This window comes from Scyliorhinus torazame, chromosome 15 (assembly GCF_047496885.1).
Source record: "Scyliorhinus torazame isolate Kashiwa2021f chromosome 15, sScyTor2.1, whole genome shotgun sequence".
NCBI lineage: Eukaryota > Metazoa > Chordata > Chondrichthyes > Carcharhiniformes > Scyliorhinidae > Scyliorhinus > Scyliorhinus torazame.
In genome coordinates, this window is record NC_092721.1 from 196,494,684 (window position 1) to 196,521,011 (window position 26,328).

The 26,328-nt window shown below is 49.1% G+C and overlaps 1 protein-coding gene across 2 annotated transcripts in view; it reads left to right on the forward strand.

The window, feature by feature from the left end:
• The window catches only part of sts (steroid sulfatase (microsomal), isozyme S), a 133,293-nt gene that overhangs the window by 264 nt on the left and 106,701 nt on the right, over nt 1-26,328 (forward strand). The window contains exons 1-2 of one of the 2 annotated variants that reach the window (XM_072477363.1): nt 212-324; nt 7,459-7,608. In XM_072477363.1, coding sequence (XP_072333464.1) covers nt 7,463-7,608 — 146 coding nt within the window. In that variant the 5' untranslated portion in view covers nt 212-324; nt 7,459-7,462. Of the gene's footprint in view, nt 1-211; nt 325-7,458; nt 7,609-26,328 lie in introns of those variants that run through there. The other variant, XM_072477362.1, reaches the window with a different exon arrangement.

The window sequence follows — 26,328 nt, forward strand, 5'->3', positions numbered from 1 at the left end:
TTCTAAACAAACGAAACCGAGCGCCTTCCCGTCGAAATTCCCTCCGTTGCGTCTCGGAGGGTGTGTTTTCAGTCGGCCACCGGCTGGCGGTTTTACTGTGGGGGAATGAGGCGGGGCTCGCGGGGGTGGGCGGGGTCAGGGGGAGAGGGCGGGGCTGGCCGCAGGTGAAGCTGCCCATGCTCCAGGTGAGTCAGCGCATGCTCCAGGTGAGTCAGCTCGGCCCACAGCAGCTACCACTGCGGATGTTCAGCAAACCTTTTAAACAAAACCCAGTGGATTAATGCCCATGCAGTTTTTTTGTTGATATTGGTAACCCCACTCCAGGTACGTAGCAATTTATTCCGAGGCAATTTAATCAACTTTGCGCTCTCTCCCGAGCTGAGAATCATTTTCAATGATTGCATTCAGTCAAATTGTAGAGAGCTTGGGAGCGATTTATTTATTTATTATAATCTTTATTGTCACAAGTAGGCTTACATTAACACTGCAATGAAGTTACTATGAAAAGCCCCTGGTCGCCACATTCTTGCACCTGTTCGGGTACACTGAGGGGAAATTCAGAATGTCCAATTCACCTAACAAGCACGTCTGTCGGGACTTGTGGGAGGAAACCAGAGCACCTGGAGGAAACCCGGACAGTGACCCAAGTCAGGAATCGAACCTGGGGCCCTGGTGCTGTGAAACAGCAGTGCTAACCACTGTGCAACCGTATCGTCCGTAGCGGCTGCGTGGAGGCGGGCGTGCCGGTTAAATAGCGGGAGAGGCCGAAATCGGGATCCACGCTAAGAGCGAATCGGATTGAAATCTAACCGGCCCGCTCCCGGTGGCGGATTCCGGATCCCGCCCAGACGTGGCGCGGCACCAATTGAGACCAGTCTCCAGCTCGTTGACGAGATAGAAGTCCAATCTAACGGCCTCCCGGGAACTAACTGGCTCCCCAGCGAGTGGTCACGTGGGTGCCGTTTAGCACTCCTTTTGAAAAACTTGGCGTAATGGCTGCTGAGGGGAGCTGAGGAAATGACCCATTTGCATTCCCCTTCATGGAGCCCAAGGGTACGGTGCGGCTACCCCAGTCCTCGGGGGGGGGGGGGGGAGGAGTGGAGGAAGGGACCCCTCAGTGGAGGATGGGCCAAGTTTGGGGTGGGGAGGGCTGGATGTCATAAGTCAGGGGTCACCCCTGGACTGGGGGGTGATTGAGGTAGTGTCTGCAGAGCCTACAGGTCATCCTCCAATATTGTGTACACCCATAATAGGGCATCTACAGCTGCTGTCTGTCCTACCAAACCCCTCATTGACAAAGCCCTGTTCGTGGTTATATGCTGAAGGTCACTTTAACTCCCTTTGACTGTGAGCAATCTCTAGCTTCACAGCTGAAAGCTATTGCTAATAAGGAATTGGTCTTGTTAGTTGTGAGAGCACTTTGCAGCTGCAGGTTGTATTTGCTGCTTGCTCCTGCTGGTGGCTGTAGATGCCTGGAGGCTGCTGTTGCTGTTTGCTTCCTTTTCTGTTGCCGGAAAGCAGGATAATTTTTCGAAGATACCTGGGTCCTGGAACATCAGGCTCAGGGGGACATACGAGTCCAGAAGGCAATCCCGTTTGAAGCAAGGAGACATTGTTCCAAATGGAACACCCGCTAACACCGCTGAAGAAATGCTTTTGCAGATTGCTGGTGCTTTTGTTGCTGGTGTGGAGAGTGCTGCATGTAACTGGCACGTCACCTCTGGTTAAAGACGCTGGAAGTCAACATGTTCAACTGCACCTTGAGCGCCAGTGGATTATGTGGATGCCAGGTTTTGGTTCAGGTGAGATTGGGCCATGTGGGAGAGCCTGCACAACTGCTTCTGGACGGAGATTGGCACTGATACGTGGAACAAGTCACACATAGTTGGACAGATAATTTCTACAGCAAAGGTCAGTTCATGGTACCATATTCCGAGCCTTATCCTCCGTTTCTGTTGAGGAACCTGCGAAAATGAGCTGATATACCTTTGTATCGGTACCAACATGGAACGGTGACATTTCCTTCTTAGTGTGATGTGTGGAATGTTATGTAGTCGATTTTTAAATCTTTATTACTGTTGACCGTGTAATAAACAAAATATTCTCAAGTGCGGTCTTGTGGGTACAGGTGCCATGTCTCAGGCGAGTATTATTGCCGAGCATTCCAATCAAACCGTGAGGCCTGGACACTGCCTGAACTCTGGGAGCGTTAACACCACAGAGGCAGCAGCCAACAATCAAACACCCGAGAGCTGGGCCTCAGCACTGGGCATATCCTCAAGACTAAAGAGTGTGTGAACCAGGGGAGGGTACCTGAGCACGGTCTCCCGGCAGGGGTCTAATGTCTAGGGGCTCCTGCTGCGGCTGGGGGGGTGAGTGTGCAGAGCAGGGTCCTCCAGCCAAGGTGTTCAGGCGTTGCTGGTCACTACGAGGCGATGACGGACGGATTGTGCCACAGGAGGCTTCATCTCAATAAGGAGACGGTGCGGCACCTGTGCCACATCTGGACTTGGCATTCAGTGGAGGAGGAGGAGACCACCCACTCCCGGTGGCGTGAAGCTCATCGCAGCATTGAACCTTGATGCAACGGGTTTATCCCAGGGCTCGAGTGGGGGGCTTGTGTGGCATTTCCCAAGCTACAGCCCACGTGCATCCAGGAGGTCACAGGTGCCCTGCATGTCCAGACAGCTGACTGTATTAACTTTGAGCTGGACCAAGTCCATCAAAGAGCCTGGGCAGCATGATTCTCCCCATCACCGGAATGCCCCAGGTCCAGGGAGTAGATGGCACGCATGTCCCATTTGTGCACCGGGGCAACAGAGTGCCCTTCAACAATAGGTAAGATTCCATCCCTGAATGTTCAACTTGTGTGCGACCACCGCCTTCACATGTATCAGGTGTAACATGTTTTAATAGTGAACATTGGACATTTCCATTCCCCCGAGCTACAGACTGTGCTCCTTGTGCCCGCTCAGTGAGCCTCTCTCTTCATCTTCCATGCTCTGCCGCTACGTCTAGGTGTATCCCCATGATGCACATCAGAGGTGAGGTCAGCCTGTGTCGATCCAGATTCCTTATTCAGACCAAATGCTTATTGCCCAGACGATCTGTATCCCTCCATTCTCCGCCCATTCATGTGTCTATCAAGATACATCTTAGACGTTGCTATCATGCCTGCCTCCACCACCTCCACTAACAACATGTTCCAGGCACCCATAGCCTTATGGGCTATGTGCCCATAGCCTTTGGGACTCCTCCAATCACCCATGCACTTGCTGGAGTGTCGCTTGAATCCCCTCCTGAATCCCATGGCTGTGTCCCAGCGTCAACACCTGCTCTGGGATAACCTTGCCCAAAGACTTGGCATCTGACTGCGACTCGACTGAGTCCTGGGATCCAGCAGACCTCCAACTGCCCCAGATTGTGCCCCAGGAGCCTGGCCACTAATGTTGCCCACCGAGGTGTGTGTCTGTGCTGGTGGGGGTTCGGCATGACAGCTGTGATGCCGTAATGGTGGTATCCTCTGAGGTGTTCTCTTAGCTGGCAGGGGGGTGGGCGGCCCCAGATGGCCCTGCCCCATCAGATGGAGATCCTATGGGAGAAGGGACATGTAGTCAGTGGGAGGGAAGGATCATTTTGTCTGACATGAACAACTCACTTAAGAAAGATAATCTGGGTGAAAGGGCAGTGGATCCTCACCTCTGAAGTGCCAGTCAACATCCCCTTGGACAACCCCGCGATTTCCAGGGCCCGTTCCTCGGAGTGAGTGAGGACTTTGATGCCCAGAACTCCGCCACCTGTCTAGGCCCTTTCCCGCCTATTATGGGCTACCTTCTCCTGAGGGGACAGAGAGAGGGCTATTACGGGCCATGGTTTACAGAACACACACAGTAAACATCTTAGCAACTATCAACTCAAATACTCCCCGAAAGAATACAGTACTCTATAAGTAACCCTTAATCTTTCCTTGCATCATTCATAAGACAAATCCCCTCTTTAACACAGACATTAGGTTTAAATTCTCTACTGAGAGCAGTTATCAATTTTAAATTAGCAAGTGATCTGAAGGCATTCTTTTCATACAGAGAGAGACCAGAATTACACCTTGTTTCTCTGGATGCAGTTCCCAATCTGCAAATCGAAACTAAACACACCCTGTAGCTGCTAGCTCAAAGCGAAAGTAAAAGAGACAGACAGCCCAGCTCCACCCTCACTCTGACATCACTGCAGCTATTTAATAAACACCCATTTCTTAAAGGTGCATCCAAATGACAGGGCATTATGAGCCCCACGCTTGGTCCGTAATGGCAGGAGGCATGTGTGGGCACCGCACCTAGACGTGGAGGGGTTGTGCTGGTGGGTTCCAGGATTTGCTGTGGCACGAGCTTGGGGGAGGGGGCCTGATGTCAAGCGGATAGCAGGCGGAACTGACGCCAGGGGGCCAGTGTAAACTTACCGTTGTAGCCCAGTGGAGGTTGTTGGCCTTCTGACATTGGACACTGGTCCTCCTGGTCATGCTGCCCGCATTGGCTGCCACTGCCTCCCAGACGGCATTGCCAGCCCTGCTGCTGGTACTCCAACCCCCTCCAGGGAAAGGGTGTCCTCCTCGTTAGCGGGGAACTGCCGGGCACGTGTCTGGTGAACCACCTGGCAGGACAGCCAGGATCGACAAGAAGCTCGTGGGGGATCATTTGAAATGAAAATCGCTTATTGTCACAAGTAGGCTTCAATGAAGTTACTGTGAAAAGCCCCTAGTCGCCACATTCCGGCGCCTGTTCGGGGAGGCATTACTGAGACCCCCATTTGGAGTGTTGTGTACAGCATTGGTCTCCTTATTGAAGGATGATATAAATAATGAGACGGATTACCCAAAATAGTCTGAGCTTTCCTCTTAACAAGGCATTGTTAAATAATTTATCGAGCTGTGTGTGCTGTCTGCCAGTGATTTTGCCGGCTGTGTTGACATTTTGGCCAGTTTACCTTTGCGTTACACACTCAGTTTACCATACCGGACTGCCATGCTGAATGTTAAAATACTCTCTACAAAACGTTTGTATACCTTTGCTCAAGGGTGGCACAGTGGTTAGCACTGCTACCTCACAGCGCCAGGGACCCGGATTCAATACTGGCCTTGGGTCACAGTTGTGCGGGGTTTGTACGCTCTCCCCGTGTCTGCGTGGGCTTCATCCGGGTGCTCCGGTTTCCTCCCACGTTTAGGTGGCTTGACCATGTTAAATTGCCCCTTATGTGTCCAGGGATGTGCAGTTTATGTTACGGTGTTACAGAGGTAGAACGGGGAGGATGGAGAAATGGACATAGGTTGAGGGCCTTTCGAAGGGCCGGTGCAGACTCTATGGGCCAAAAGGCCTCCGTCTGCCCTGCAGGGATTCAGTGAACGATGTAAATGTGTTAGAAGCGGTTGAGCGAAAGTTTATTAGATGAATACCATGAACGGGCGGATTGTCTTGTAAGGAAAGTTGGAGAGGTTAGGTTTGTGTCTACTAGATTTGAGAAGAGTAACAGCACTGTCGGTATACCAACTCCTCGGGGACTGCAGCGGTTCAAGAAGGCAGCTCACCACCACCTTCTGAAAGGCAACTAGAGATGGGCAATAAATCCTGGTCTCGCCATCGATGCCCAAATCTAGTAAATGAATTAAACAAAAGAGCCGACTGGATCAAAACCTTTTAAGATCCTGAGGGCTATTGACAGCATGGATGTTCCCTCTTGTGTGGGAGGATCTCGAATTGGGGTCACTGTTTAAAAAGAAGGGACATTTAAGACCGAGATGAGAAATATTTTCTTTCCGGAGTCCCTGGAACTCTCTTCCTCAAAAGGCAGTGGGAGCAGAGTCTTTGAATATTTTAAGGCAGAGCTACAGAGATTCTTGATTAGCCGGGGGCAAAAGGTTAAAGGTTATTGGGTGTCGGCAGGGATGTGAGTTGAAATTACAACCAGCTCAGCCATGATCTTATTGAATGGCGGAGCAGGCTCGAGGGGCCGAGTGGCCTACTCCTCCTAATTCATATGTTCGTAGGCCATCTGGCACTGGTTCGAGTTTGCATCAAGTGTAAAATAACAACACTGAGTCAGTGTTTGATTCTGGTCACTTTGCCATAAAGATAATTGTCTAACTTCAATTTGTTTGCCTATATTTTTTGCTTTAGAATAATATATATGCAAAATTTTTTTGTTGTATATGTTATCCCTTTCAATCTGTTTCCCATTCACTCGCACTCTGAAATGTAATCATTTTTCAAACACGCTTTGATCAAAAGTACAGCAAGGTTCGTGTGCATGTGATGCATATAGAACCATCAAACCCTACAGTGCCGAAAGAAGCCATTTGTCTCATTGAGTCTGCACCAACCCTCCAAAAGAGCACTCCACCGAGGCCCACTCACACGCCCTATCCCCGTAACCCTACCTAACCTGCACCTATTTGGACACTTAAGGGGCAATTTGGCACAGCTTGTCCACCTAACCTGCACATCTTTGGATTGTGGGAGGCAACCGGAGCACCCGGAGGAAACCCACGCAGACACGGGGAGAATGTGCAGACTCCGCACAGTCACCCGAGGCCGGAATCGAACCCGGGTCCCTGGCGCTGTGAGGCCGCAGTGCTAACTACCGTGCCTCCCCAGTGAAGAATTGGTGGCTGCAAGCACACATGTAAATGACTTCAGTGGAAAAGCAACGATTTGGCTCTCTCAATCGTTGGTTGGGAATGTGTCATTTATTGTGACATTGAATTGTAGGGCAGCAGGCCTCTCGTTCAATCCTTCAATATTCGCTGTATTATCTGAGGTGACAATACAGACAATGCAATGTACCTCACCAACTTGGATGTGGAAACCAGCCATTGTAGCCGATGCTGATATTTATCCAATAATAATCTTTTATTGTCACAAGTATGAAGTTACTGTGAAAAGCCCCTAGTCGCCACATTCCGGCGCCTGTTCGGGTAAGCTGGTACGGGAATTGAACCCGCGCAGCTGGCCTTGTTCTGCATTACAAACCAACTGTCTAGCCCACTGAGCTAAGCCAGCCCATCATAGCCCCTGTACGTGCCCTGCTGGGACTATATCCCACACCCTGTCCACCCTATTGTGAAAAGATTAGTGAAAGCAACCAACCAGAATTGAAAAGTAGGTCCTTGTGAAGGTTCGCTGTGGACCGCAGCACCGGAGAACCCCTACAGTGCAGAAGGAGGCCATTCGGCCCATCGAGTCTGCCCCGACCTTCTGAAAGAGCGCCCACCCTGGCCCCAACCCCGTGACCCCACCCAACCTGCAATATTGTCTTTTTGACAATAGGAAAGGAGTTGGCACCGCTTGGTAGAAGGAAGAGTTCCTTTTTTCTCTGCTAACATTATTATACATGGTGTGGTGTGAGAGAGCCTACGGTTACGCAACTAATACTTAATCACACTGACTTCATTTTTTAATTTATTTTTAGGAACATGAAGATCTTGCTGGCCTTCTTTCTACTCCACTTGACAAGAGGAAATCTGGGACAAAGTGCAAACATGCAGCCCAATTATGTTCTTATCATGGCAGATGACCTTGGTATTGGAGACCTGGGATGTTATGGAAACACCACTCTGAGGTTTGATGTTCAATGTACAGTGTTTTCAAAATTTTCTTTAAACTCATGCATTGTGAAAGGCTTCTGACGCCTGAATCAGTATACCAACACTACAATTTTAAAAGTAGCTATTTCCAGTAGCTGCCCTAAGACAGTCCACTCTGACCACTCTGCCTGAAGAGGTGATCTACATATGTGTGTGAACGTATGAGCAGGGCATCTCTCCGCCTCTAATAACTGAAGGGCTCCAAATGTCCAGAGAACACGCAATAAACGTTAAACTCAAAAGCTTGAAATGTGTCCATATGCTCCACTAAAAGCAGAAAGAAATATACTGACAGTCAAGTTTGGTCGTTCATTAATATGAGGAGCAGGAGACGGCTGGTTGACCCCTTGATCCTGCCCCACCATTCACTAAGGTCATGGCTGACCCGATTGGGGCCTGCCCTCCAAACCTGTGTTGCTAACTTTTGCCTTAGTTTAATTGCTCTGTTTTATCACCTTTGCTCTTGAGTCGCCAGGTATCTTTCTGATACTGCCACGTGGTTCAAGTAATGATTAATAATCCAATACACCGCTTAGTAAGATTTAAATCAAAGCACCTTTATTATACACAGTAATCACTACTCATGCATAAATTCTACGTCTAAGCTACTTCTACGACTAACAGGCCAGTACTTAACTCGGAACTGGCCCACCAGGTCAAGGAAACAAATGGCCTTTCGTTCGGGTTCTGAGCCTGTGGGATTCGAAGTTGGTACAGATTGGTAGCTAGGAGCGCCTATCTCGTAGCGAGCGTTGAAGTAAGACTTACTCTATTTCAGCGATGGCTGGACCGGTCACTGTCAAGGGTTGGTTTGCGTTGCTGAGTGACCCGGTCAAGAAGAACAATTTGAACTTGGACTCTATTCTTATAGTCCCCAGGGGCTTCCTGCCTTTCGGGGCGGACCCTGTACCTGGTTCCAAGTAATTGGACTTTGTCCCAATCACTTGGTTCGATTTTCTCCAAAGCTGGAGCGATTCCTTGATCGATGGGCGGTCTTGAGGTGGTCGTTCACCTCCCTTTGTGTAGGCTTCTGCTGGCGCCGACGAGTCTGGGTTGGCTTTATGTGTCTAAATGTTGCTCATTGTTCCTGGGGATTGCTCATTAATATGCAAATGGCTGATGTTTTGTTATGCTGATGGTTGCCGGTATCGATCTTGTCTGGCCTTTCCAGAGGTAAATACACACTCAACCCGCAGCTGCTTGTTTGTGTCCTGTTGGCTGACTTTCCCATCAGCCTTTGCCGTTCGCCATTTTAAATCGGGAGTTAGCCATTCTAAATCGGGAGTTAGCCATTTTAACTGGCTACACCTGAAATCCCTTTAACTTGTAAATCAAAAATCAGTCCATTAAGGTGCTTTAGAATCACTGACATCCTTGCTGAAGTGTACTCGTTGTTGTACTGCATGGTACAGCCATGACCTTAGTGAATGGTGGGGTAGGATCAAGGGGTTAACCAGCCGTCTCCTGCTCCTCATATTGATGAACGACCAATTTTGCATAGCAATGCGATAATGACCCGGCAATCTGTTCTAGTTTCTCGGTGAGGGATTAAATATTGGCACTGGATTAAACTCCCTTGCTGTGTCAAACAGAACCATTGGATTTTTTGATCGGCGTGAGAGGCTAAACAGAGCCTCTGTTTAAAAACACATCTAAAAAGCCAGGGTTTAGAGAACCCCAAAGTGTATCATGGAGTTCACCTGGCCCACAACTTTTACTAGATTGTGGTCTGGAGAGCACACTGCCCACTCTACAGGTGTGGTACAGCAGAAATGGAAAAGTATTTTTTTAAAGCAAAACAATGTTTATTCTATGAACTCAAGTTAACCTTTTTAAAACATAGTGAACATCTTAGCAACAATCAATTCAAATACAACCCCCAAAGAATATAACACTAAGTAATCCTTACTTTCCTTTTAACATCCATAAGACTTTTTAAAAAACTTTTAACAGAAGCACATCAGGTTTAAATTCACTACTGAGAATAGTTATAACTCTGAATTCACCAAATGATCAAGAAATAGTCTTTACATGGCAAAGAGATCAACATTTCACCTGCTCTGGCTGACTGCAGCTCCAACACTGAAACAAAACCCCAAAAAACACAGACACACCCAAGCTTGTCTCAAAGTGAAATTAAAAGCTGACAGACAGCTCAGCTCCACCCACGCTCTGACATCACTGCAGTAATAAACACCCATTTCTTAAAGATACACCCACTACAGTTATTCTATAAAAACACCCATTTCTTAAAGGTACTCTCACTACAGTTATTCTGTAAAAAACACCCATTTCTTAAAGGTACCCTCACATCACATAACAAGCATGCTTCTGAAAGTGCAGCACTCTTTCAATGAAATCAGGCTGAACTTCGGGCTTAAGTCCCTGAAGTGGGACTTGAACCCTCGGCCTTTTAACTCAGGAGCCAAGAGCACGATTCACTGAGGCACGGCTGAAGATATCGGGCGCGATTGAACCAAATGGGAACTATGTTTCATTGCAACCATGTTTAGCTGCGTATTTCCGGCGCTCGCAGCGCCTCAGCGGGGAACGTGTGGCCAAGGCCGCACTTCATCCCTTTTCCTGCACTGAGGAGCCCTGCTCCCCGAAACACCGCAGTGCAGGGAGATCAGGATGCCATTTTTAAATGGCCTCCCGATGTTTCGACCCCCGGGCGTGACAACCGAACACCCCCAAAAGCCTCAACTCACCAATTAGAGGGTCTTCGTCACCACCACCCCGTTGCACCCTACCTCATGTGCACAGGGCCCCACCCATCTCGCCCCCCCCCCCCCCCCAGCCCCGGCCTCGGCCTGATCACCACCATGCAAAAAATGCCAGCTTGGCACCTTGGCAGTGCCTTTGGCAGCTGGCAGTGCCACCTGGGTACCTTGGCAGTGCCAGGTTGGCACCCAGTTGGCACTGCCAGGGTGCCAGGCTGGCACCAGCAGTGCTGGGGTACCATGCTGCCCAGAGGGCAAGCATCTGGGGGCCTCCCATCTGGGAGACCTCCACGAATGCCGTTCCATCTGGTCCCCGTTCGTGGAGACCAGCACTGAACGACATTCGCCCGAGGACTCCAAGGCGAAGGGGATAGGTCCCAATGCCATGGCTACCTCAGGGAACTGTATATTAGAGTGAGACAAGCTGTCTCGCACTAAAAGGTTAGATTTGCCAAAAACTGATCCCAGTTTCAATGGGAGGGCTTCACATCGCAACGTCTCACGAGATCACATTAGATCCCACGAGACATGGCGAGCCGGGTAAATATCAAGAGCAGGGTCACCCGGCAGCTACCGCGGTGGCAACCGGGCACATTGAGCCGTGGCGCGCTGCTTTTCGGGTGTAGCGTGGCGGGTAGATCGCGCCCATTATGCAGGCCAAGTGATTTAGCAAAAGTAGACTGGAAACAATTTCTTGCAGGTAAATCAGTGTCAGATCAGTGGGATGCAGTCAAAGGGGAGATTCTCGGGGATTCTAGGAGTAAAAATGATTCCGCAAAGAAAAAGGGCGGGTTGGCCAAATCTTGGAGCTCCCTGGATGTCAAGGAGCTTGCAGGGTGAGATAAGTCAGAAATGAAAGCTTATGTCAAACTCTGGGAACTTAATACTACAGGAAGCCAAGAAGAGTATCAAAAGTGGAGGTGCGAAATTAAAATGGAAATTAGGAAAGCGAAGAGTGTGTACATAAGAATATTGGCAACAAAATACAAGGTGAATGCCATAGATGCTTTATCAATAGTTAAGGAAGGAGTCGGCCTCATAAAGGAATAAATAGGTAACCTATTTGTGGAGGCCGAAGATGTGTCCTTTTTTAAAATATATATATATGTTTTTATTAAGGCATTTGTATAAACAGTAAATACAAACAAAAACAAGAGCAAGATCAAACAGGAACAGTAAATAAATAACTTGCCAACCAATATCCCAAACCCCCTGCCATTCCCCTCCTCCAATCCTGCCTTCCCCATTTTAACCCCTTAATCCCCCGCGCCCCCCTTACGCCTCAATTCTCCTTGAAGAAGTCGATGAACGACTTTCACCTCCGGGCAAACCTGTCAATCAACCCTCTTAAGACGTACTTAATTTTCTCCAACCTTAGGAACTCTGTCAGATCCCTCACCCACACCCCCGGTTTCGGTGGCTCCGAGTCCCTCCACTCCAACAAAACCAGCGTCCGGCTACTAGGGAGGCAAAGGCCAGAACATCGGCCGCTCCCGACCCTGTACTCCCGTGTCTTCCGACACTCCAAATATCGCCACTTCTGGACTCGGGACCACCTTCAGGGTGGCACAGTGGTTAGCACCGTTGCCTCACAGCTCCAGGGTCCCGGGTTCAATTCCGGCATCGGGTGACTGTGTGGAGTCTGCACGTTCTCCCTGTGTCTGCGTGGGTTTCCTCCGGGTGCTCCGGTTTCCTCCCACAGTCCAAAGATCTACAGGTTAGGTGGACTGGCCATGATAAATTGCCCCTTCGTGTCCAAAACGGTTAGGTGGGGTAACTGGGTTACAGAGACAGAGCGGAGGCATGGGCTGAAGTAAAATGGCTCTTTCCAAGGACCAGTGCAGACTCGATGGGGCGAATGGCCTCCTTCTGCACTGTAAATTCTATGATTCAGCCACAACACCTCGGACATTACGTCCACACATCCCTGCCAAAATTGGACGAGCCCAAAACATATGGACATGGTTCGCGGGCCTCCCCGCGAACCGCCCACAACTGTTCTCCACCTTTTCAAAGTACCTGCTCATGTGCCCCCTGTGAACTACCTTAAACTGGATAAGGCTGAGCCTCGCACACGACGAGGAGGCATTCACCCTCCTCAGGGCCTCCTCCCACAACCCGGCCTCCATTTCCACCTACCTCCCCCAGTTCCTCCTCCTATTTCCATTTGACTTCCCTATCGGGGCCTCCTCCCAGTCCATTAGTGCTTATAAATCTCGGGCAGCCTATCCTCACCCACTCCCTCTCTCGAAGCACCTTATCCTGCAATCACGAGAGCGACAAACCGGGAAAGGACAGTACCTGCTTCCTGAGATAATGCAGGGGGGAGTTCTCCCTTTTCCCTCGCCTCATTGTATCTCCTCACCAGCAGAGGCCCCAAGTCCCCCCTAAATTTCTTATAAAATTCTGCAAGGAACCCTTCCGGGCCCGGGACCTTCCCTGTCTGCATCGCCCCCATGCCCTCCATCATCTCCACTAGTCCAGTGGCCCCCAGCCCCTCCAACAGTTCCTCCTCCACCGTGGGGAACTCCAACCCAACCAGGAATTGCCGCATTCCCTCCTTCCTAGCCGGGGGCTCCGATTTATAAAGCCTCCTGCAGAACTCCCCAAAAACCCATTCACCTCCAACTAGTCCAGTACCACTCTTGCCCTCTTGTTCTTCACTCTTCCAATCTCCCTCGCCGCCTCCTGCTTCCTGAGTTGATGGGCCAACATCCTACGAGCCTTCTCCCCGTACTCATACACTGCTCCTCTGGCCCTCCGCAACTGCCCCACCGCCTTCTCTGTGGTCACCAGCCCAAACTCAATCTGAGCTTCTGCCTCTCCTTCAACAACCCTGCCTCCTGTCCACCCGCAGAATCTCGCCCACCAGCATTGTCATCTCTGCTCGCTCCTCCTTCTCCCTAAGCACCCGGGTCAATATGACATCCCCCCCCCCCCCCCACCCCCTGCTGATCATAAAAGCCAGCATCTGCTCTTTTGATGCCTCGGGCCTCCCCACGATTCTTAGATTTTGTCTCCGGGAGCGATTCTCCAGGTCCTCCACTTTCCGAATAGCCTAAAGTGTCTGACTCCACTATCACAGCAGGCAGTCCATTCCACACCCTAACCACTCTCTGAATAAAGAACCTACCTCGGACATCCCTCCTATATCTCCCACCCTGAATCTTATAGTTATGCCCCCTTGTAACAGCTACATCCACCCGAGGAAATAGTCTCTGAACGTCCACTCTATCCCCCTCGTCATCTTATAAACCTCTATTAAGTCACCTCTCATCCTCCTCCGCTCCAAAGAGAAAAGCCCTGGCTCCCTCAACCTTTCCTCATAAGACCTATCCTGAAAACCAGGCAGCACCTGGTAAATCTCCTTTGCACTCTTTCCAATGCTTCCATATCCTTCCTATAGTGAGGTGACCAGAACTGCACACAATACTCCAAATGTGGTCTCACCATGGTCATGTACAGTGGCAGCATAACCCCGCGGCTCTTAAACTCAAGCCCCCTGTTAATAAACGCTAACACACTATCAGCCTTCTTCACGACTCTATCCACTTGAGTGGTAACCTTTAGAGATCTGTGGACTTGAACCCCAAGATCTCTCTGTTCCTCCACATTCCTCAGAACCCTGCCGTTGACCCTGTAATCCGCATTCAAATTTTTTCTACCAAAATGAATCACCTCACACTTATCAGGGTTAAACTCCATCTGCCATTTTCCGGCCCAGCTCTGCATCCTATCAATGTATCTTTGCAGCCTACAACAGCCCTCCACCTCATCCACTACTCCACCAATCTTCGTGTCATCAGCAAATTTACTGACCCATCCTTCAGCCCCCTCCTCCAAGTCATTGATAAAAATCACAAATAGCAGAGGACCCAGCCCTGATCCCTGTGGTACACCACTGGTAACTGGTCTCCAGTCTGAAAATTTTCCATCCACCACCACCCTCTGTCTTCTGTGTGATAGCCAGGTACTTATCCAATTGGCCAAATTTCCCTCTATCCCACACCTTCTTACTTTCTTCATAAGCCGACCATGGGGAACCTTATCAAACGTCTTACTAAAATCCATGTATACAACATCAACTGCTCTACCTTCATCTACACACTTAGTTACCTCCTCAAAGAATTCAGTCAAATTTGTGAGGCAAGACTTACCCTTCACGAATCCGTGTTGACTATCCCGGATTAAGCTGCATCTTTCCAAATGGTCACAAATCCTATCCTTCAGGACCTTTTCCATGAACTTACCGACGACCGAAGTAAGACTAACCGGTCTATAATTACCAGGATCATTCCTATTCCCTTTCTTGAACAGAGGAAAAACATTTGCCACTCTCCAGTCCTCTGGCACTATTCCCGTGGACAGTGAGGACCCAAAGATCAAAGACAAAGGCTCTGCAATCTCATCCCTTGCCTCCCAAAGAATCCTTGGATATATCCTATCTGGCCCAGGGGACTTGTCGACCCTAAGGTTTTTCAAAATTGCGAATACATCCTTCCTCAGAACATCTACCTCCTCCAGCCTACTCGCCTGTATCACACTCTCATCCTCAAAAACATGGCCCCTCTCCTTGGTGAACACTGAAGAAAAGTATTCATTCAACACCTCTCCTATTTCTTCTGACTCCATGCACACGTTCCCACTACTGTCCTTGACCGGCCCTAACCTCACCCTGGTCATTCGTTTATTTCTCACATAGGAGTAAAAGCCTTGGGGTTTTCCTTGATCCGACCCGCCAAGGACTTCTCATGCCCCCTCCTAGCTCTCCTAAGCCCTTTTTTTTAGCTCATTCCTTGCTACCCTGTAACTCTCAAGCGATCCAACTGAACCTTGTTTTCTCATCCTTACGTACGCTTCCTTTTTCATCTTGACAAGACATTCAACCTCTTTTGTGAACTATGGTTCCCTCACACGGCCATTTCCTCCCTGCCTGACAGGGACATGCCTATCAAGGACACACAGTATTTGTTCCTTGAACAACTCCACTTTTCATTTGTGCCTTTCCCAGACAGTTTCTGTTCCCATCTTATGCTCCCTAATTCTTGCCTAATCGCATCGTAATTACCCCTCCCCAATTATTAACTTTGCCCTGCCGTATGGCCCTATCCCTCTCCATTGCAATAGTGAAAGACACTGAATTGTGGTCACTATCTCCAAAGTGCTCTCCCACAAACAAATCTAACACTTGGCCCGGTTCATTACCCAGTACCAAATCCAATGTGGCCCCCCCTCTTGTCGGCCTATCCACATATTGTGTCAGGAAACCCTCCTGCACACTCTGTACAAAAACTGCCCCATCCGAACTGTTCGACCTATAGAGGTTCCAATCAATATTTGGAAAGTTAAAGGCACCCATGACAACTACCCTGAAACCTCCACACCTATCCATAATCTGTTTTGCAATTTCTTCCTCCACATCTCTATTACTATTTGGGGGCCTATAGAAAACTCCTAACAACGTGACCGCTCCTTTCCTATTTCTAACTTTGGCCCATATTGCCTCAGTAGGCAGATCCCCTTCGAACTGCCTTTCTGCAGCCGTTAAACTATCCTTGATTAACAATGCTACTCCTCCACCTCTTTTACCTACTCTTACTGAAACATCTATACCCCAGAACTTCCAACAACCATTCCTGTCCCTGTTCTAACCATGTCTCCGTAATGGCCACAACATCGTAGCCCCAAGTACCAATCCACGCTCCAAGTTCACCTACCTTATTCCGGATGCTCCTTGCATTGAAGTAGACACACTTCAACCTACCTTTCTGTCTGCGGTACACTCCTGCGACCTTGTTACCCTCCTCAGTACCTCACTACTCTCAACACTGGCTTCTACACTACAACTCGTTTTACCATCCCCCTGACAAATTAGTTTAAACCCCCCCCGAAGAGCCATAGCAAATTTCCCTCCCAGGATATTGGTGCCCCTCTGGTTCGGATGCAAACCGTCCTGTCTGTACAGGTCCCACCTTCCCCAGAATGTGCTCCATTATCCACGTAACTGAAACCCTCCCTCCTACACCATCCCTGCAGCCACGTGTTTATCTGCACTCTCTCCCTGTTCCTCACCTCGTTAGCACGTGGCACCGGCAACAAACCAGAGATGACAACATGGTTTGTCCTGGCTCTCAGCTTCCACCCTAGCTCCCTAAATTCCTGTTTTAAATCCCCGTCCCTTCTCTTACCTATGTTGTTGGTACCGATGTGTACCACGACTTGTGACTGTTCCCCCTCCCCCTTAAGGATTCTGAAAACACGGTCCGAGACATCACGGACCCTGGCACCCAGGAGGCAACATACCATCCGTGAGTCTCTTTCGTTGCCACAGAACCGTCTATCTGTCCCTCTAACTATTGAGTCCCCAATAACTATTGCTCTCCTGTTCTCCCTCCTTCCCTTCTGAGCCACAGGGACGGACTCAGTGCTGGAGATCCGTTCACCGCGGCTTACCCCTGGTAGGTCGTCCCCCTAAACAGTATCGAAAGCGGTATACTTGTTACTGAGGGAAACGACCACAGAGGATCCCTGCACTGACTGCTTCCTCCCAGCCCTTCTTACCATCACCCATCTATCTTGATTCTTCGGAGTAACTACATCCCTGAAGCTACTATCTATGACCACCTCTGCCCCCCGAATGATCCGAAGTTCATCCAGCTCCAGTTCCCTAATGCGGTTTCTGAGGAGCTGGAAATGGGTGCACTTCCCACAGGTGAAATCAGCTCACCTCAAACATTCTGCAGGAGGAACATTGCACTGCCTTCCCTTCTAGATAAAACAAGAAAAAGAAAGAAAGAGCTTACCTGTTATTCACTCTACCCCTGAGGTGAGAGGCGGTGGAAGGGTGGGGGACACTACAAGTGTAGTGTCTCGGGTTTAGGAACCGCCCAACTTAAATACAGGTAAAAATAAAACACTTAACCAGCAACCACAGCGCTCCGCACGAGAACAGCAATCGGCTGTTATGGGCCCGCGGAAACAATTTAAATCTTTACTACTTACCCAGCAGTCACTCTGTCCTCACTCCGACCGGATTCAGCTGGAAACTCCCAACAGTAAGTTTTTTTTAAAAAATGTACTCCCCTTCTCAGCAAGCACTCACTCAGCAACCACTGCGCCCCACACGAGAACACCTCAGGGAAAAGAAAAACTACTTACCAGTCACCAGCCAATCACTTACCTGCAGGCTGTGACGTCACGGTTCAACGTCTTTCTACTTCTACCTGCCCTCGAGTCTCCCTCTTGATCTTTACTCGGCTGGGATCCTTGCAGTGATTGTTTTTTTTTGGTTAGAGGAGGAGGTAGGGAGGGAAACACTGAAGAAGTGTTTGGGGTTTAACTGTCACTTGACAATAGCTCCTCCACAAACCACCTTCTAGATACAGTGACCGCAATGCACTGATGCAAATTTTCCCCGCAGCAGCCAATCAGCAGCTCCGCTCTGCTGCCTCTGCTGGATGCTTGCCTTCACTTGAACACGAAGTGTGTCTTGCTCAGGTACACGTTCTGGATACAGTGACTGCAATGCACTGATGCAAATTTTCCCCGCAACAGCCTATCAGCAGCTCGGCTCTGCTGCCCTCTGATGTTTCACCGAAACATCCACTCATTAAGTGGGGAATGGTTCGAAAAATCCTCCAAGCGGGAGCTGCCAAATTTGCAACCACTCACTCCATGGCCGCCAGCGGAAGTCTGTGTGTATGGTCCTTGATGAATACTTTGCACCTCTCTTCACAAAAGAGGGGACGATGCAGACATTGTAGCTAAGGAGGAGGAATGTGAAGTATAGGATGTGATAAACATAGGGAGAGAGGAAGTATTGATGGGATTAGCATCCTTGAAAGAGGATAAATCAACGGGGCCAGATGAAATGTACCCCAGGCTGTTAAAGTAAGTCATTTTCCAATCCTCACTGGACATAAATGAGGTGCCGGAGGATTGGAGGTCAGCTACAGTTGTACCGTTGTTTAAAAAGGAGATGAGGGTTGGACTGAATAATTACAAGGCAGTCAGTCTGACCTCAGTAGTGGGAAAACTTTTGGGATGGATTCTGTGAAACCGGATAAACTGTCATTGGGAAAGGCATGGATTAATTAAGGACAGTCAGCATGAGTTTTTCTGAAGGGAAAGTCGGGTCTGACTAACTTGATTTAAATCTTTGAGGAAGTAACAGAGGCGATGAGGATAGTGCAGTTGAAGTAGTCGACATGGATTCCAGCAAGGCATGTGATGACCCAGACTATGGCAGATTAGTTAAAAAGATAAAAGCCCATGGGATCCAGGGAAATGTAGCAAGTCGAATGTTTAAAAATGGGTTCAGTGGAAGAAACGGAGGGTAACTGTTGATGGGTATTTTTGTGACTGGAAGGCTGTTTCCAGTGGGGGGTCCACTAGACTCTACACCTAGCTCCCCTGCTTTTTGTGATATATATTAATATTTGGAAGTAAATGTAGGGAGAATGATCACAAAGCTGGCAGACGACACAAAATGGTTGTTTAGTTGATAATGAGGTGGATAGCACAAGGATGCAGGGAGACATCAATGTCCTGATCAGTTGGCAGCAAAGTGGCAAATGGAATTGAACACTGCGAAGTGTGAGGTGGTGCATTTGGAGAGGTCAAACAAGGGGAAAAAAATAAGCAATAAATGAGAGCGGACTGAGAGGTGTAGAGGAAGTGAGGGAGGCATAGATTGCAAGAGCAGGGAGGTTGCAACCAATGTGTGTGGCACGGTAGCACAGTGAACAAAGAACAAAGAAAAGTACAGCACAGGAACAGGCCCTTCGGCCCTCCAAGCCCGTGCCGACCATGCTGCCCGACTAAACTACAATCTTCGAACACTTCCTGGGTCCGTATCCCTCTATTCCCATCCTATTCATGTATTTGTCAAGATGCCCCTTAAATGTCACTATCGTCCCTGCTTCCACCACCACCTCCGGCAGCGAGTTCCAGACACCCACTACCCTCTGCGTAAAAAACTTGCCTCGTACATCTACTCTAAACCTTGCCCCTCTCACCTTAAACCTATGCCCCCTAGTAATTGACCCCTCTACCCCGGGGAAAAGCCTCTGACTATCCACTCTGTCTATGCCCCTCATAATTTTGCAGACCTCTATCAGGTCGCCCCTCAACCTCCTTCGTTCCAGTGAGAACAAACCGAGTTTATTCAACCGCTCCTCATAGCTAATGCCCTCCGTACCAGGCAACATTCTGGTAAATCTCTTCTGCACCCTCTCTAAAGCCTCCACATCCTTCTGGTAGTGTGGCGACCAGAATTGAACACTATACCCCAAGTGTGGCCTAACTAAGGTTCTATACAGCTGCAACATGACTTGCCAATTCTTATACTCAATGCCCCGGCCAATGAAGGCAAGCATGCCGTATGCCTTCTTGACTACCTTCTCCACCTGTGTTGCCCCTTTCAGTGACCTGTGGACCTGTACTCCTAGATCTCTTTGACTTTCAATACTCTTGAGGGTTCTACCATTCACTGTATATTCCCTACCTGCATTAGACCTGGTTAGCACTGTTGCTTCACAGCACCTGCGTCCCAGTTCGATCTCGGCTTGAGTCACTGTCTGTGCAGCGTCTACACATTCTCCCCGTGTCTGCGTGGGTTTCCCCCGGGTGCTCCGGTTTCCCCTCTCAGTCTAAAGATGTGCAGGTTAGGTGGATTGGCCATGCTAAATTGCCTTAGTGTCCTGACAAATGTTAGATGGGGTTACTGCGTTACGGGGATAGGGTGGAGGTGTGGGCTTAAGTAGGGTGCTCTTTCCAAGGGCAGTGCAGACTCGATTGGAGATCGAGATCAAGCTAAGGGGATCCGAGGTTATGGGGAGAAGGCAGGAGAATGGGGATGAGAAAATATCAGCTATGAATGAATAGCGGAGCAGACTCGATGGAGCAAGTGGCCTAATTCTGCTCCTATGTCTCATGGATTGGCCAAGTGGCCTCCTTCTGTGATTGCATAAGAGTCGGTGCAGAAGAGATTTACGGGGATGTTTCAAGGACTGGAAAATTACAGCCATGAGGACAGTTTGGATCAGCTGGGGTTGTCCTCCCTGGGACAGAAACTGCTGAGGGGAGATTTGATTGAGATGGACAAAGTGGAGAGGGGCCCGGATAGCGTGGGTGGGAAAGGGCCAATTTACTTTAGCAGAGAGGTCAGTGACCAAGGTCATAGATTTAAAATGTTTGTTAGAATCATTAGAGAGGGACTGAGGAAAGAACATTTTCATCCAGAGGGTAGTAAGGGTCAGGAAGTCACTGCCTGAGAGAGGCAGAAACCCCCCACTCATGTAAAAGATGTCTGGACGTGCACCTGAATTGCAAAGCTACTGCCCAAATGCTGGGGTTAGACTGGGTGGCTCGTTTCCTTGGTTGCCGCAGACACAAAGAGCCAAGTGGCCTCTCCCTGCGCCGTAACCTTTCTATGATTAATGTTGTACAGATTCAGATCCCAAATGTTGTGGGATCATTTGCATTTACGTACACCCTCATCAAGAGGTTTTGGAGGTTCCAAGTTCATGGCCGAAATTCCACCCCGGTGCTCCAGAGGTGGAGGCAGTCTAATAAATCGCTGATGACGATGCAGGAAGCAGAGCCAGGTAGCTGGAGGGCACCGGTGGAGTCGCTGTGTCCCAGGCGCTGGAACCTTCAGAGGAAGGGCGCCCCGATTGGCACGCAGCAGGGCAGAGATGAGAAGTACTTGCACTCGATGCAACAAAGTTGTGGAAGAGAAGAGTCCACACGTCTTATCGCAAATTCTTTTTGAATTGCACTTGAAAACAAAACGTACAGTCTTGCACAAATAGCTGTGGGAGAATGGGTAAAGTTGAATTGCGGTATCAGTACTGTTTGAAGCATTGGCTTCTGTTATCAGCATATTGGCAGTGGGAGGAAGTTACGATATTGGCAGGAATCTCTCTCTCTGTGTTACTAAACACAGCCACTGAACTGAACTGTCAGGATTCTTCCTTCCTCCCTGGTTTCAGGCAGTGATTTTGTCGTTAATCACCGCTAAACAAATGGACTTGCACAATTTGCATTTATCCAATTCCTTTCACAACCTTGGCATTTTCTAACACACTTTACAGCCAATGAAGTGCTTTTGTTCCCAAGTGTAGTTGTAATGTAATACAGTGGCAACACAGCGGGTAGCAAATTTGCTTCACAGCTCCAGGGTCCCAGGTTCGATTCCCGGCTTGGGTCACTGTCTGTGCGGAGTCTGCACGTTCTCCCCCTGTCTGCGTGGGTTTCCTCCGGGTGCTCCGGTTTCCTCCCACAGTCCAAAGATGTATAGGTTAGGTAGGTTGGCCATGCTAAATTGCCCTTAGTGTCCAAAAAGGTTAGCTGGGGTTAATGGGTTAGGGGGATAGGGTGGAGGCGTGGGCTTAATTGGGTGCTCTTTCCAAGGGCCGGTGCAGACTCGATGGGCCGAATGCCCTCTTCTGCAATGTAAATTCTATGATTCAAGGAGATGTGGCAGTCAATCTACACACAGAAAAAGCGGCAATGTATTGATACATAGAAAATAGAGGCAGGAGGAGGCCATTCGGCCCTTCCAGCCTGCTCCATCCATTATCATAGAATTTACATTGCAGAAGGGGGCCATTCGGCCCATCCATTCTGCACAGGCCCTATCCCAGTAACCCCACCTAACCTTTTTGGACACCATGGGGAAATTTAGCATGGCCAATCCACCTAACCTGCACATCTTTAGACTGTGGGAGGAAATCGGAGGAAACCCACACAGACACGGGGAGAACGTGCACACTCTGCACAGACAGTCACCCAAGCCGGGAAGCAACGGTGCTAACCACTGTGCTACTGTGCCGCCCCTCTCGTCCGCGATTTGAACCCGGGACCTTTTGCAAATTTCGAGACCGAAACACCCAAAAGCGAGAGTCATACTCCTAGACCAATATCATGGCTAATCAAGTTCAATACCCTGATCCCGCCTTCCTCCCATATCCCTTGATCCCTTTAGCCCCAAGAGCTATATCTAATTCCTTCTTGAAATTACACAAGGTTTTGACCTCAACTATTTTCTGTGGTATTTTCACCATCTCTGGGTGAAGAGTTTCTCCTCACCTCAGTCCTAAAAGGTTTACCTCTTATCCTCAAACTATGACCCCTAGTTCTGGACTCCCACCATTGGGAACATTCTTTCTGAATCTACCCTGTCTGATCCTGTTCAATTTTATACGTTTCTATGAGATCCCCTCTCACTCTTCTGAACTCCGATGAATATGACCCGAACCGACTTTGTCTCTCCTCATATGACAGTCCTGCCATCCCAGGAATCAGCCTGGTAAACCTTCACTCCCTCCATAGCAAGAACATCCTTCCTCACATAATGACCATACAGTCTGTTTAAGTGATCTTATGGGATAAATATTAGCCGGGACAATGGAGACAACTCCCCTTTGAATAGTGTCACGGGATCTGTGAAGACAGACTGTTTTTACATCTCATCTGAATCCGGTACACCACTTTACTGCCACTCAACAGTGATGTCCACCTTGATGATTGGGATTCTTTCTCCACCAGTCCTACACTGCATTCTGATGCTCGAATGGTGCACAAAGGGAACATTGTCCCCTGCAGGTCAGGAGTGGACCATATTTGTTCAGCTCTAATTTACATGGTTCTCATCCCTTACGAACAGCAATGTGGTTTGCCGACTGATTTATTTAGAGCAAAGGCTGCAGAGGTAGAAATATTTCCCAACACCTTCACTGATGTAAATGTCCCAAGGTGGCTCACAGGAGTGATGATCAAACAGAATTGAACAAGGGGCCAAAAAGAATTGAACAATGAGCTATGTAAGACTTGGAGAGGTGAGTTTTAAGGGGAGTCTTAAAGACAGAGACAGTGGTGATGAGGCTCGGGGAGGGAATTCCAGAGCTTTGGGTAGCTGAAGACACTGCTACCTTGGATAGAAGATGGCTCTTAAGATTTGGACTACCAATGCCCAGCAGCCTCGGACACAACCATACCCATCGTCACAATCTCCAAAGTCAGATCGGCCTTCTTGAAAGTGAACCCTCAGAAAGCAATGGGTCCTGACGGAGTCCCTGGTCGTGCACTCAGATCCTGCGCGGCACAACTGGCGGGTGTATTCGTCGACATCTTCAACCTCTCCCTACTCTGTCCCGAGAGTCCTACCTGCTTCAAGAAGACCACCTCATACCGGCGCCAAAGAAGAACCAAGCAACGTGCCTCGATTACTACCATCCGATGGCCTTGACATCAATCATTATGAAGTGCTTTAAGAAGTTGGTCATGAGACACATTAACTCCATACTCCCAGAATGCCATGATCCACTGCAATTCGCAAACTGCCACAACCGGTCCACAGCAGACGCTGTCTTCCTGGCCCTACACTCGTCTTTGGAGCATCTCAACAAAAAGGACTCCTACATCAGACTCCTATTCATTGACTATAGCTCCGCCTTCAACACCATAATCCAAGCCAAGCTCACATCAAAACCTAGGACTTGACTCTTCCCTCTGCAACTGGATCCTCGACTTCCTGACCCATGGATCACAATCATTAAGGATAAACAACAACACCTCCTCCACGATATTCCTCAATATTGGGACCCCGCAAGGCTGCGTACTTAGCCCCCTACTATACTCCCTATACACACACGATTGTGTGGCAAAATTTGTCTCCAACTCCATCTACAAGTTTGCTGATGGCACGACCATAATGGGTCGGATCTCAAACAGCGCTGAGTCAGAATACAGGAGGGAGTTAGAGAATCCCGTGGCGTAGTGTAACGACAACAATCTCTCCCTCAACGTCAGCAAAACTAAGGAGCTGGTCATTGACTTCAGGAAGCGAAGAGTTGTACACACACCCTGTCTGCACCAATGGTGCCGAGGTGGAGATAATTGACAGCTTCAGATTTCTAGGTGTACACATCAACAATCTGTCCTGATCTATCCACATCAACGCTATGACCAAGAAAGCACAGCAGCGTCTATAATTCCTAAACTAAGAAAATTCACATTGTCTTAGCAATTTTTACAGATGCACCTATCTGGCTGCATCACAGCCTGATATGGCAACTGCTCGGCCCAAGACCGTAAGAAACGGCAGAGAGTCGTGAACACAGCCCAGTCCATTGCGCGAACCCACCTCCCATCCACTGACTGTGTCCAAAGCTGCCGCTGCCTTGGGAAAGCGGCCAGCATAATCAAACATCCCTCCCACCCAGGCTATTCTCTCTTCGAACCTCTTCCGTCAGGCAGAAGATACAAAAGTCTGAGAACAAGCATTAACAGATTCAAAAACGGCTCCTTCCCCGTTGTTACCAGATTCCTGAATGACCCTCTTGCGGACCGAATTGATCTCTCCACACATCTTCTCTACTGAGTAACACTACACTCCGTATGCTTCACCTGATGTCCATGTGTTTTGTTTGTGTATTTATTGTATGTCCTATGTTTTTCATGTATGGAACGATCTGCCTGGACTGAATACTTTTCACTGTACCTCGGTACACGTGACAATAAATCAAATCCAATGCAGAGGACCAAAGAACAATCCAAGGTGGAATATCTAAATTGGAAGAGTTTTAAAATCGGTGGAATGAAAGGGGATCTGGCCAGGGTAGAATAGATTGACAGGAGAAACTATAATGGAATAGTGGGTGATCTTTAAGGAGGAGATGCTTCAGGTATAGGCTAGTTACATTCCAATGAGGGTGAAAAGTAGGGGAACCAAAGACAGAACTCCTTTGTTGAAGAGGGGTCAGAGAATAAGATGAAATTTTAAAAAATAGTGGTGAGTTCTCTGCCGCTCGCCATGGATAACTGAGTTAACGATGGGGTGGAGAATCTTGTTGATCCCATTGCAATGCTCTGGTCCCTCAGGTGCCGGCATCGTGGTTCACGCCCCGCAGTAGCGGACGGATGCAACTCAGTCATTTGAACCCATTTGCATCCTATTGAGGGGCTGGACAAAGATTCTCCGCACCCCCGTGAAGCTCTAGCCCTCTCGACCAGGATTCATGCGGGTGTGGATTGGTGCAAATATTGGCCAGCATGGCCCTGATGCGGGGGGGGGGCCACGGGGGTACGTATTTAATGTAGGTGCTCCCCGAAGTCCATCGGAGAACCCCTCCCCCACAACGCAAATCTTGCCATCCCCACTTGCCCCTCCCACCAGCCCCACCCCCATTACTGACCCTGCCCCTTCATCCCCTCATGGTGTGGGAGGAGGTTCCCAGAAATTTCCACGGGGTGAGGAGGTGCCTGTTCTTGCCACCAGGGGGGCGGGACGCAGGATTAGTCTTGTGGGCGGGAGGGGGTCTAGCCGCCAGACCGCGGCATTGGGCCGCCCGCTCAGAATAGTGGTCCAGTAGCGGGATTCAGAATGGAATCCCTTGTGCCCCCCGCCATTCATAAGTTTGCATTGCAAGGAGAGGGAATCGCTTCTGGGCCCAGCTCCTGGCGCCAATGCAAACCAGGAGTGATTCAGTTCTGGGGTGAGAATGTTGCCTCCCAAACGGAGAATCCAGCCCAGCGTGTATGATACATGGTCAGGCAGATTCTTCAAGCAAGAACCAGATGAAGAACAATTGCTGACGAGAGGAAGCGAAGAGGAATATAATACCGGCAAAGAGCGAACGAGAATGGAATGGCAGTCAACGGAAAAGGCAACCAAAATTCTTCTAGCAGAATGTAACTAGAAAGTGGGCGGTAAGAGCTGGAATAGGTCTTAAAAGCAACAAAGAGGACAATGTATGTTTAGTGGCACAAGGCATGCCTTAATGCATACTTTGTATTGATATTTACTGAAGAAAAGGGAACTGCCAAACATTGGTAGAAGCGGAGATGGTAGAGGTAATGAATGGGTGGGATGAAAACTGAGAGGCAGGAGGAACTGGCTATTCCGAGAGTGGATAGATCATCTGGTGTGGATAGCTTGCACCCCAGATTACTAAAGGAAGTGGGAGT